Here is a 12,569-nt window from a genome sequence, read left to right on the forward strand (position 1 = left end):
CATCTTATAAAGTTTTAAACTTTATAATAAAACCAATTGTGTGGAAATTTAAACTATAAGTATGTTAAGATTATATATATAATTTAAATTTAAAACATATATAAGTTTAAATTTTATAAAATATACAATTTAACCTTATAATATATATATATTAATATTACAAAACATGTAACTGAATTATATAAAGTATATATATATATATATATATATATATAACTTTGTATAAAGTAAAATGTTATAAAGTATAAAATGAAACTTTATATGTAATGTTATAATATATAAATGAAACTTTATATATGATGTCATAAAGTATATATATAGGAATGTTATAAAGTATATACATTAAAACTTACAGATTATACGAAAGGTTTATATGTTATAAAGTCAATAAATTGATTCATGATATTACTATACAATAACCTACCTATGAGTCACCCCAGCCATTAATAAAAGCGCGTCCGAACCAGCTAAATATTGATTGCTAAACGAAGAAGTCAGTGGAAAATATCCCAGAACCTTGAATGCAAGGAAGGCGGTGGCTGCAAGTGGGAGGGCGGCCACCGCCAGACCAGGGATTAAATAGCAGGGCCTGAACCTGAAGTGGGGGATAAAAAAAAACCAGAGAATTATGAATTCATCAGCAGGAAACCAGGAGAAGTAACTTTGCAGTGGAAGAGTCTTGAGTGATCTGAGTTCTGGGCACGGAGGGACAGAGAGCCTCTGTGGAGAGCTTCTCTGGATTGAGCAACCAGGTTGCTCTGTCTGGTAGGGTGGTATTGGCCATCTCGAAATTGAATCAAATCAGTCAGCAGTTCAGGATTACCAGTTCAGCAGCGGAATCGGAAGTCAGCCAGCAGCTCAGGTAGGTGCAGATTACAATTTTATGCATTACTGTTTTCAAATTTCATATGAGTGTTTATCTGGTTACTGTAAATTCGAAATTAGGGCACTACACATGGTATCAGAGCATAGATCTGGCTCAGCGTGTCTAGCTAGCAATCTATGACACTGGGGGAAAGGCCCTACATTTGTTACAGAGGTAGGAGATACAGAGACACTGGGCGTAGGTTGGAGAACACCTACGGAGAGGGAGACTGTGTTCCAGTGGTGGACGCAGAATGTAGTGCCCTAGATTATTCGTTCTTTTCATGAAAGACAGTTAAACTTTTAAATAAATCTAAAACCTCCTCTTACAAGTCAGTTTCCATCACAGAACACCTTACTGTCTGCTGCACCTTCACTGAAGTCATCCCTGTTGTACCTTCATTGAGGTCACCATTGCTGTACCTTTATTGAGATCATAACAATGTGGTCTTTATGATAGCTACACCGAGATAGGGATCAGGACCTTGTCTTCATAAAAGAACAAGATCATGACTGCTATTTTCACCAAGATCTTGACTGTGTCTAGAATGCCAAAATGTATAGCTGTGAGGTCACAATCATGCCGAGATTGTGACTGTGTAATGCTAAGAGTGCCATATACTTAAATAAATTAAGTTTAACAATTAAATTGAGTATGCATAATGGTAGCCATTAAAAACTACATGTTATAATAGTGGTCCATGTTTTAATCCATAGCCAGCTCATATCACTCATTAGGCGTTTAATATTAAAATATCAAACTGTTGGGAAATAATATATATTGTAAATGTGCTATAAAAGTGCCTCAAATTCCTCTGCCCAGAGCAACTGTAGTGTTGGTCTGTGCAGGCATTAAAATCAGTGCTCACCTGTATAAGGGTGTGACATTCTGCCCTTAGGTTTTTGTCATGGCAGGAAACCATAAATTAGCACACTTCCATCACCCGAAGGAAGAACTACTTCTGAGTTGATTACTTCTGACTTTTGGAAATTCAATTAGCTAATTCATGCGCCAATCAGTGGAGGCACCAGCATGTTAGAACCAATAGCAAACTGCTTGCAATTTATTGCCAAGTTGCCAATGCTGGTAATCATACAAGCTAAAGATTTAATCCATACCCTTGTAATTTATTCGGGGTATGGATACAGATGACCCCCTTAAATGTTATAGTCAGGTTGAGGTATGACAGTTATGTTACCGATGTACATTGTAAACGAAAAGCTAACATTTTCGTTTTGGGGATGTCATTAGGTAAATAAACTTTGGATGTCTTACCTTAGGGACTAATAACCATACACTTCTGCATTATTCATTTTCATTTTTAGAAAACCCTGCATTAGGACAAGGAGGTCGCGTGGCCACCCTCCTTGACCTCGGTACCAGTAAGATCCACCTAGCGGGTAAAAATAGCAAAACTATACCCGTTTTAAATGTGAAGTTGCAAGGAAATTGGTGTGTTAAAATTCGGTTATCCGCCTCATTTTTTATATATATATACATTTTATTTGTGTTCAGGGACCATTACTATGGTAAAGACGTATGAGCGACGACGACGTGACCAGGCAGCATCGTCACCATTAATGCCGCCACCGTCGCCATCGCCATCCCCCTCACCCTCGTCACCACCAAGGCAACCGTCAACATCAAACGCTCCAACCCCAGAGTTGACTGTGATAATGAACTCTTTGGAGGCCTTGTTGGAGACATTAAAGGAATCAACTAAGGCTAAAAACAAAGAGAAATTTCAGCATGTAGCCACCAGTTCAGCGGAACCACATAATTTGGAGCCCAGAGGATCAAGAGAAGACATCTCTACGGAGCTTCAGAAAATTAGACTCCCAGAATTTTCAGGAGGTCGAGCTGGTGAACGCGCTGAGGCATGGTTGGAGGGGATGAACCGGTGCTTTAGGTTAAGAGAATATTCGCCTTCAGCAAAAACAAAAATTGTCGTGTTTCAACTAAAGGAAAGTGCCCTGATTTGGTGGGGAAACCTGGAAAAGCAGCTACACCTTACATCAGACAACGTTCCTTGGGATCTGTTTGAGGAAAGGTTCCGCGCGAAGTATTTACCTCCATATTTTCAACAGCAGCAAGCCAGAGCCTTTCATACACTAATTCAGGGAAGTAAAACGGTGGAAGAGTACGAAATAAGGTTTATGGAGCTGGTAAAATACATTCCCTACTTAGACTCTGATGAACGTCAAGCTGAACGCTTCATATTTGGGTTAAACCCTCGCATCAGAGCCTTGGTAAGTATGTGGAAACCATCATCTGTAGCCGAGGCAGTCGAATGTAACCATTATGCAGAAGAGCACCTTGGAATCAAAAAGGATATGGGGCCAGCAGGGCCTTTTCAATCTGGGTTTCCAGGGAAGGCTCCCCGGAACGTTTTCAGAGGAGGTAGCTCGAGGCCACCTTACGGTAACAGGTTTACCCCAAGTATGGGGACAAGAGTTCCCATGGCTGTAAACACTATAGCTGTGGAATCGTCCAGCACCAGACCATGGGCATCGCGAGGGACTACCGGTAGAGGAAGGGGTGCGAGAGGAACCAACATGGGAGGACGCGGCTCGTTCTCTAGAAACTCACACCTTAATTCAAGAGGATCAGCGCAGCTCAATTGTTGGGGATGTGGGGGGCCGCATTTCCAGCGTAACTGCCCAGAAGCGTCATCGGACATATTGCAAAGCACTGGGAGGGAGCCGATATCAGCCAAGCGAAGTAATCATAGAATTCATGCAGTAGTCAACCACGACCAAGCAGCCCATCAATCCACTGTAGTGGAATCTTCAGGTATTATCAATGGTGTAAAACTCAAAATCTTATTTGATACTGGTGCCACAGATAGTTTCATTTCGTCATATGCATTAAACAAATGTGGGTTGGCAGCTCGTAGACAAAATGATTTCCACCAAGTGGAAATGGCCTCAGGAGAACTCCAAACCGTAGGCTTGAGTGTGGATCAATGCAAAATTGACCTAGGGGTCTGTTCGACTAAACTTAAAGTCTACGTCACCGCCCTAGGGACGTATGATCTTATCATAGGTATGGATTGGCTGGAAGCTCACCAAGCGTGGGTAGATTGTTATGGAAAAAGGATTTTGGGCTTAAATGATGAGGGAGAAGTAATCCAAATTCAAGGAATCAAGAGAGAAATTTCTTTGCGCTACATTTCGGCAATGCAGGTGAAGCGTTGTTTAAGAAAGGGTTGTCAGGCTTATGCAATTCACGAAGTAAGCCAGGAAAAGGGACCGTCCTTAGAACAATATCCGGTGTTAGCCGAGTTTCCGGATGTATTTCCAAAGGAACTACCTGGATTACCCCCGGTAAGAGAATTGGATCTCACTATTGAATTAAAGCCAGGTACCCAGCCGATTTCTAAAACGCCTTATAGAATGACAGCTCCAGAACTTCAGGAATTGCAAATCCAGTTGAAGGAACTACTCGATATAGGGCTTATTCGGCCCAGTACCTCACCTTGGGGCGCTCCTGTAATTTTTGTGAAGAAGAAAGATGGATCCTTAAGATTATGCATAGACTATCGGGACTTGAATCGAGCTACAGTAAAGAATCAATACCCTATGCCGCGAATCGATGATCTTTTCGATCAAATGAAAGGAGCTTCTGTCTTTTCAAAAATTGATCTTCGATCAGGGTATCATCAGCTAAGGATTTCCGAAAATGATATCTCTAAGACAGCATTCCGGACACGTTTTGGGCACTATGAATTTACTGTGGTACCATTTGGGTTAACAAATGCGCCAGCCGTATTCATGAATCTTATGAACAGTGTTTTCCGTCAGTATCTTGATAAATTTGTACAAGTCTTTTTAGATGATATTCTCATCTATTCCAAGAATGAAGAAGAGCATAAGGAGCATTTGCGGTTAGTATTGTCCTGCCTTAGAGAACGTCAGTTATATGGAAAACTGTCCAAGTGTTCCTTCTTTCAGGAAAAGATTCATTATTTGGGTCACATCATATCAGGTGAAGGGATTTCAGTAGATCCGGAGAAGGTAAAAGCGATCATGGACTGGCCAATACCGAAAAATGCACATGAGATACGAAGCTTTATGGGCTTAGCAGGTTATTACCGGAGGTTTGTGGAGGGATTCTCCAAAATTGCGAAGCCAATCACAACCCTCCAGCGTAAAGGTGTTAAGTATGAGTGGACCGAGGAATGTAATAATGCATTCTCTGAACTCAAAAGACTACTCACCAGCGCACCAATCCTAAGAGTCCTTGATATGGGCAAAGACTTTACAGTATGTATTGATGCATCCAAGCAAGGGCTGGGTGCAGTATTGATGCAGGATAAGGGAGTGATAGCTTATGCTTCCAGAAAGCTAAAACCTCATGAAGAACTCTATGCTACTCACGATTTAGAATTGACCGCTGTAATGCTAGCTTTAAAGATCTGGAGACACTATTTGGTGGGACGAAAGTTTACACTTAAAAGCGACCATCAAAGTCTACAATATTTGTTCACCCAAAGAGACTTAAATGCCAGGCAAAGGCGATGGAGTGAATTCCTAAGTGAGTATGACTTTGGAATATCATATATTAAGGGAAAGGAAAATGTGGTAGCCGATGCCTTAAGCAGGAGACCTCGGATATTTTCTCTCATACCCATTAAAGTGGACTTAAGACAACGAGTGTTGGATCGTCTTATAAAAGACAGCTGGTATTTAAAAGTGAGGGCAAGTCTTGAGGGGATTAAGGCAAAAGAATCTAAGTTCGAGGGTTATGAATTAGAAAGCGATGGGATCTTGCGATTCCGTGGAAGGATGTACATTCCTGATGATAAAGATCTTCGAGATACCATCCTCAGGGAAGCTCACAAAGCCGTATATTGTGCTCATCCTGGAGTAGGGAAAATGTATGCGGATACCAAGAAACTCTTCTTTTGGGCAGGCATGAAGCGTGATATCGCTCAATTTGTTGCAAAATGTATGGAATGTCAGCAAGTAAAGGCAGATCATTGTCACCCAGCGGGTCTCTTACAACCCCACGACATACCTATGTCCAAATGGGAGACCATCTCTATGGATTTTATCACTGGACTACCTCTTACTTCTCAGAGACACAATGCCATTCTGGTAGTGGTGGATAAATTAACAAAAATTGCCCATTTTATTCCGGTAAGAGATACTTATGATGTTGCTGACGTGGCTCGAGTATTCATAAACGAAATTATCAGATATCATGGAGTACCTAAGAAGATTATATCCAATAGAGATTCGCGATTCACTTCCAGATTCTGGACGTGCATGCAGACAGCCTTAGGTACTCAGCTAAATTTAAGCACTGCCTACCATCCTGAGACTGATGGGCAAACTGAAAGAGTAAATCAAGTACTTGAAGACATGTTGCGAATGTATGTAATGGATCAGCAATCACTCTGGGAAAAGTATTTACCCTTGGTTGAATTCGCATACAACAACAGTTACCACAGTTCAATTGGGATGCCTCCATTTGAAGCTTTATATGGCAGACCGTGCAGAACACCGTTAAGTTGGGACAGGTTAGAAGATCGAGTGATAATAGGACCAGAATTAATCCATGAAATGGAAGCGCAGGTCAGGCAGATTAGACAGCGATTAAAGGAAGCACAGGATAGACAAAAGAGTTATGCTGATGCTCACCGATCTGATAGGAGGTATGAAGTAGGGGACCAGGTCTTCGTCCGCATCAAACCAAATAAAAGTACTATTCGATTCGGAAAAGGGACAAAGCTGTCACCCCGATTTATAGGACCGTTTAAAGTCGTGGAAAGAGTTGGACCTGTGGCCTATCGTCTTGCCCTGCCACCTCACCTGCATAGAATTCATAATGTATTTCATGTTTCTGTATTAAGGCATTATGTAGCTGATCTATCTCATAACATCCAGTGGAAAGAATTGCAGGTATCGGACGAGGGAGTCATAACGGTCGAACCGTTACGTATACTGGAACGTAGAGTTCGACAGCTGAGGAACCGCCTGGTGGACCAAGTTAAGGTCCAGTGGGACAAGTATAGTCCTGGATCAGCGACTTGGGAGAATACAGAGGACATATGTCAGAGATACCCTAGTTTATGTCCATTTTGAAGAACTTTACACTATGTTTAGTATATATATTTACTTCACCTCTGTCAGAAAACCAAAAACATTTGAATGATTAGTGATAAACATGAAACTTTGCGGCATAATATATGTTTAAATTCTTGCTGGTACATGGATACCAAAATAATACATGTTTAAATTCCTGCTGGTACGTGTATACCAAAATAATATGTGTTTAATTCCTGCTGGTACATGGATACCAAAACAATATATGTGATTATATTACTAAATTATAAATGTTGAAGTAAAGATTAAGACCGTCAAATGAATTTACTTCTGGTAGAAATTGAACAATATAAATCTGTTTTATTTTATGCATGTCAAAACGAGCAACTGAAATAAAAGACAGGAAGTGAATACACCCTATAGAAAAGTCAGAATACATGCATAGAAAATAAACAAAATTCTGTTATATGTAGATAATACATAAGTTATTTCGAATATGCTGATGCACATTTTACAAATGCTGGGTAAGTGTAAGATTGCAGATAAACTATGATTGCAGATAATTGATCCAATTTTCGAGATGACCACGTGATGACAGAACTCAGATCAGTTAAAGCTCAAAGTGATTCTATGATAGGGTAGTAGCCCTGATTCTACTGGAGGGGTGGAGGTGTTACCCACCGTTTATCCTCCGAATCCTGGAGTCATGGGAGGACTGTGCGAGTCACGCTCCCCTAGACGTGTGATGATGACTGCCGGATGCCTACTGGGAATCAGGTCGGTATAGTCGACGCTGTTACCTTTGTGTTATGAATGGTTAGGTCAGTAAATTGACGCCATGGCATACTCTAGTAGAGGACGGATAGGATGGGAGCAGAAGAGATTAGGAAGGATAGGATGAGTTTGAATAGCTTGGGAACCTGGATAGGAAAGGGCATGTCCGTTAAAACCTTGAACCTAAAGCTCTAACTTCGGGACGAAGTTTTCAGAAGGGGGAATGTATGTAACAACCCTGCTAAATTAATCCATCTTATAAAGTTTTAAACTTTATAATAAAACCAATTGTGTGGAAATTTAAACTATAAGTATGTTAAGATTATATATATAATTTAAATTTAAAACATATATAAGTTTAAATTTTATAAAATATACAATTTAACCTTATAATATATATATATTAATATTACAAAACATGTAACTGAATTATATATATATATATATATATATAACTTTGTATAAAGTAAAATGTTATAAAGTATAAAATGAAACTTTATATGTAATGTTATAATATATAAATGAAACTTTATATATGATGTCATAAAGTATATATATAGGAATGTTATAAAGTATATACATTAAAACTTACAGATTATACGAAAGGTTTATATGTTATAAAGTCAATAAATTGATTCATGATATTACTATACAATAACCTACCTATGAGTCACCCCAGCCATTAATAAAAGCGCGTCCGAACCAGCTAAATATTGATTGCTAAACGAAGAAGTCAGTGGAAAATATCCCAGAACCTTGAATGCAAGGAAGGCGATGGCTGCAAGTGGGAGGGCGGCCACCGCCAGACCAGGGATTAAATAGCAGGGCCTGAACCTGAAGTGGGGGATAAAAAAAAACCAGAGAATTATGAATTCATCAGCAGGAAACCAGGAGAAGTAACTTTGCAGTGGAAGAGTCTTGAGTGATCTGAGTTCTGGGCACGGAGGGACAGAGAGCCTCTGTGGAGAGCTTCTCTGGATTGAGCAACCAGGTTGCTCTGTCTGGTAGGGTGGTATTGGCCATCTCAAAATTGAATCAAATCAGTCAGCAGTTCAGGATTACCAGTTCAGCAGCGGAATCGGAAGGCAGCCAGCAGCTCAGGTAGGTGCAGATTACAATTTTATGCATTACTGTTTTCAAATTTCATATGAGTGTTTATCTGGTTACTGTAAATTCGAAATTAGGGCACTACATGTAGCACGTAAGGGAGTGTGAGGCTTGCCAACAAAATAAGGGGCAGCTAACTCACCCTACAAGGTTACTACAGCCACTTCCCATTCCGGAGGGGGATGGGAAAGTATTTCGATGGATTTCATCACTAGGCTCCCCACGGTACAGGGGAAGGATTGTATATATGTATTGGTCGACAGGTTGACCAAATTTTCCCACTTCTTCGCCATCCCCATTAGATACACGGCTCCACAGGTTGCCAGGTTGTTCTTCCAGGAGGTTTTCAGGCTACATGGGCTCCCCAAGAACATTGTGAGCGATAGAGACAACAGATTTATAGGTGGCTCTTGGCAAGAGCTCTTCAGGTTCGTTGGGATGGAGCTCACCCCTAGTACTAGTTATCACCCTTAGACAGACGAGCAGATGGAGAGCGTCAATCAGTGGTTGGGGGGGTACCTGAGGAATTATGTGACAGGTCAGTAGAGGACGTGGATTCGGTGGTTGCAATTGGGCGAGTTCTGCTACAACAACATGCACCACATGTCTATCCGTATGACTCCTTTTCGTGCCCTTTATGGTTATGATGCACTAACTTTTGCTGATATTATTTTCGGAGACAGCCGGGCCCCAAAGGCCAAAGACTGGATCCAAGAGAGCCAAGATATCCTCAAAGCTCTCAAGAATAATCTAGTGACAACCCAAAATCAGCAAAAATTATATGTAGATCAGCACAATATAGAGAGGCACTTTGAGGAGGGGGACTTAATATACCTTTGATTGCAGCTTTACAGACAGTCTACGCTGAAACAGAAAGGGGTCAAGAAGCTACAACCATGCTTCTACGAACCCTACCAAGTGACTAAGCGGGTTGGGGAGGTGGCTTATGAGCTAGAGCTGCCTCCGGAGAGTAGAATCCATAACGTATTTCGTGTCTTATGCCTGAAGAAGGTGTTGGGACCACAGCTGACCGCAACAGCTGATCTACCCCCCTTAGATGATGAGGGCCATTTGGTGTTGGAACCAGAAGCCATTTTGGAGAGCAGGGAGGAAACTGAGGAGGAGGGCCATCAGGGAGTTCTTGGTACGTTGGAAGAACTTGTCGGATGATGATGCCACTTGGGAGGGTCAGCACATATTGGAGCACCCAGCTTTGAGGTTGCTTCAGGGCAAGCAACATTTGGGAGGGGAGGATTGTCATGTCCCTTCTCAAATATATTAGTCACGGGGTGGATCTACACAATTTTGGCATCATTTTTGGTTTAAGAGGAGGACCCCACACACAAAACTTAGGAACTATAGGTAATTCGACTTTATTTCTGGCAACTAGTGGAATGTGGGGGCCACCCACATGAATAATTTGAACTTGGCCAACACATGCATTGGAGAGAATCGAATTAGTGGAAGGAGGGCCCACAATAGACTAACGAGACCCAAGGTGATAAAAGGGGAAGGAGCTCTCATTTTCAGCATCTTGAACATTTGCAAACAAACACCCTTTTGTACGCTTTGCTGCTTAGCGAGTCTACCAGCTATTTAGCCACGAATCTCTCGCGGGAGATTCAACCCCTTCTTCGGGGGACCATCTATGCCCGCACTAGGGAGGCCGTTCCACAGGAGTTTCAGGGAGTCCGATATATTCACACACTTCAGCCATTAGCGCAGGGAGGAAAACTGTGTATTCCTGGACAGTCAAAGAACACGCAGGAGGAGTTGGAAATCAGCAAGGGGGGTTCACAGCTTGCTGGGAGAGCCGGAAGTTGAGGAAGCAGCATAGAAAAGGCAATTTTGTGGAGTAGCAGCCAGCGAGACCAGTGCAACAGTTAGTTGAATTTATGGACAGAGGTACTGCGCAGAGGCCTCTGGCAGCAAACTCGTGATGCTGGGAGAGCAGTGATCGGGCCAAGGGTCATCCGGGAGCAAGAAGTTAGTCAATACAGGTGAACCCAACATTTTAGGGGTGTTTTCAAAGGGATTTGCAGGCTATTTCCTGCGAGTCGAATTTGGCAGTAGCAGCTGGGGAGAGGCTCCAAGGAGGCCGAAAATCCAAAGTCAAAACCAGAGAAATTCCCTTCTGGGTTTTCTGAGTTTTGTCCAAGGAGTCTAAGTCTGAAAGGACATAATTTTCTGGGTGGTTCTTGGCCACATTCCAGCAGGTCAAAGTTTAATAGGACAAAAGTTTCACTGGGACAGCGCAGTGCAGAGTGGTACAGAAACTGGGTAGTCTTCAGCTCAGCTATTCCATCACCTAGGTTTGGTCCAGCTTGTTCTTGAGAAAGCCCAGGTGCACCACTCCATTTTATATTGTACCTATGCTCTCAGATTTTATAATATATGGCTCAACAGTTCCAGATTTACAGTGTTTCCATGGATGTATAATGCATCTTTTTAATTTTATGATGTTGCACTGTTTATTTGTTTAAATATCACTTATAGTCCTACTTAGGAACATTACACTCGAGGCCATTATTCACTTCTAGATTGTCCATAATGGGTGGAGCAACCTCAGAAAAATCACTTCCAGGTTCCCTCTTTATGCAAAGAGATTTCCAGCTGTGTGAATGAAATACATTTTTGTTGGGAAGGAATTTTCTGTCTGTAATCATTTGATGTAGCATAATTCCCAGTTTGCATACTAAATGTTTGTGAAAGAAACTGAATGAGTTGGCTGTATCAAATTTGGGTTTATAACAAATTTCGCATGCAGATCATTGTTGAAAGTTTGGTACAGGATTGTATGAATTCTGAAAAATTTTGTGCAAGTTTCTAGTGTTAGTTCATTACAAATTTTTCATAAAATTCATGATCTTTTTCTTCATTAGTGAAATCCTTCTTCCTACAAAATCGGAAAAGAATAAAAGGTATGGATTCAAAACCAATTTTGCAAATTGATATGCCCTTAATTCAGTGCAATAGATAGAATGCAATGTTGGCTGCATTTTTCAATTCAATTAACATATATGCCACTTCATCAAGTATGCAATATTCCCTATTTCAGCAACATATCATGTGTGCAGGAAGAAGGTTTTAAACATAATCTTCGTAGAACTCAGGTACAAGCTATAGGGAATACCCACACAAATCTTGTTCGATTGATATTATTTCTATTGTTTATGGCAGGTTAGATCAATATTTATTGGCGAATAGGTCTGTGAGCCACTTTTCAAAAATTCAAGTCATTATATTATATAACCAGTCACAAAGTTTGTCAAGGAAAAAGCATAGAAGCAATTTCAAAGCTTTATCTAGACCTTCTACCAAATGAACAGATAGATATTGAAACCTAAATGTCATGCCATAGAATGCAGCATTCCCCATTTGGGACAGCATCAAGTAATCCCTGCTAGAGTATCTATTAATTACGGAACCTGTGAATTACTATTAAAGAGTCGATTTAGGAAAGAAGAGGCACATGTAGGTTCAAGCAAGTGAGTCAAAAAAGATGAAGAGAAGAACATACCTTGGAAATGAGCTGGCAAAAAGACATCAGTAGCTGGGTCCCATATTACAGTGTCAATTCCATTTAGAATGCCAACATATCTGCCAAATTCAATTACTTAAATGTGTTTATATTTCAGAAATATATATATGTGTGTGGAGGACACAATACAGCCATAGCCTGGGCTTAATATTTAGCTAGTTTGTGGAAAGTTCAACAACCAACTATACAAATAATAGAAAGAGGATCAGAAAACAATACATTTGCTGGACAT

The 12,569-nt window shown here is 40.8% G+C and overlaps 1 protein-coding gene across 3 annotated transcripts in view; it reads right to left on the reverse strand.

Annotated features, from left to right (window-relative positions):
• LOC149168547 (uncharacterized) overlaps window positions 1–12,569 on the reverse strand; it is a 560,609-nt gene that overhangs the window by 275,034 nt on the left and 273,006 nt on the right. For all 3 annotated transcript variants that reach the window (XM_089428302.1, XM_089428301.1, XM_089428303.1), the window contains one exon: window positions 12,317–12,396. In XM_089428302.1, the coding sequence (XP_089284428.1) occupies window positions 12,317–12,396 (80 nt within the window). The remainder of the gene's footprint in view (window positions 1–12,316; window positions 12,397–12,569) is intronic.

The sequence above is a fragment of the Pinus tabuliformis genome, chromosome 4_2 (genome assembly GCF_031772625.1).
Source record: "Pinus tabuliformis cultivar Carrire ecotype Pingquan chromosome 4_2, CPIR1, whole genome shotgun sequence".
Lineage (NCBI taxonomy): Eukaryota > Viridiplantae > Streptophyta > Pinopsida > Pinales > Pinaceae > Pinus > Pinus tabuliformis.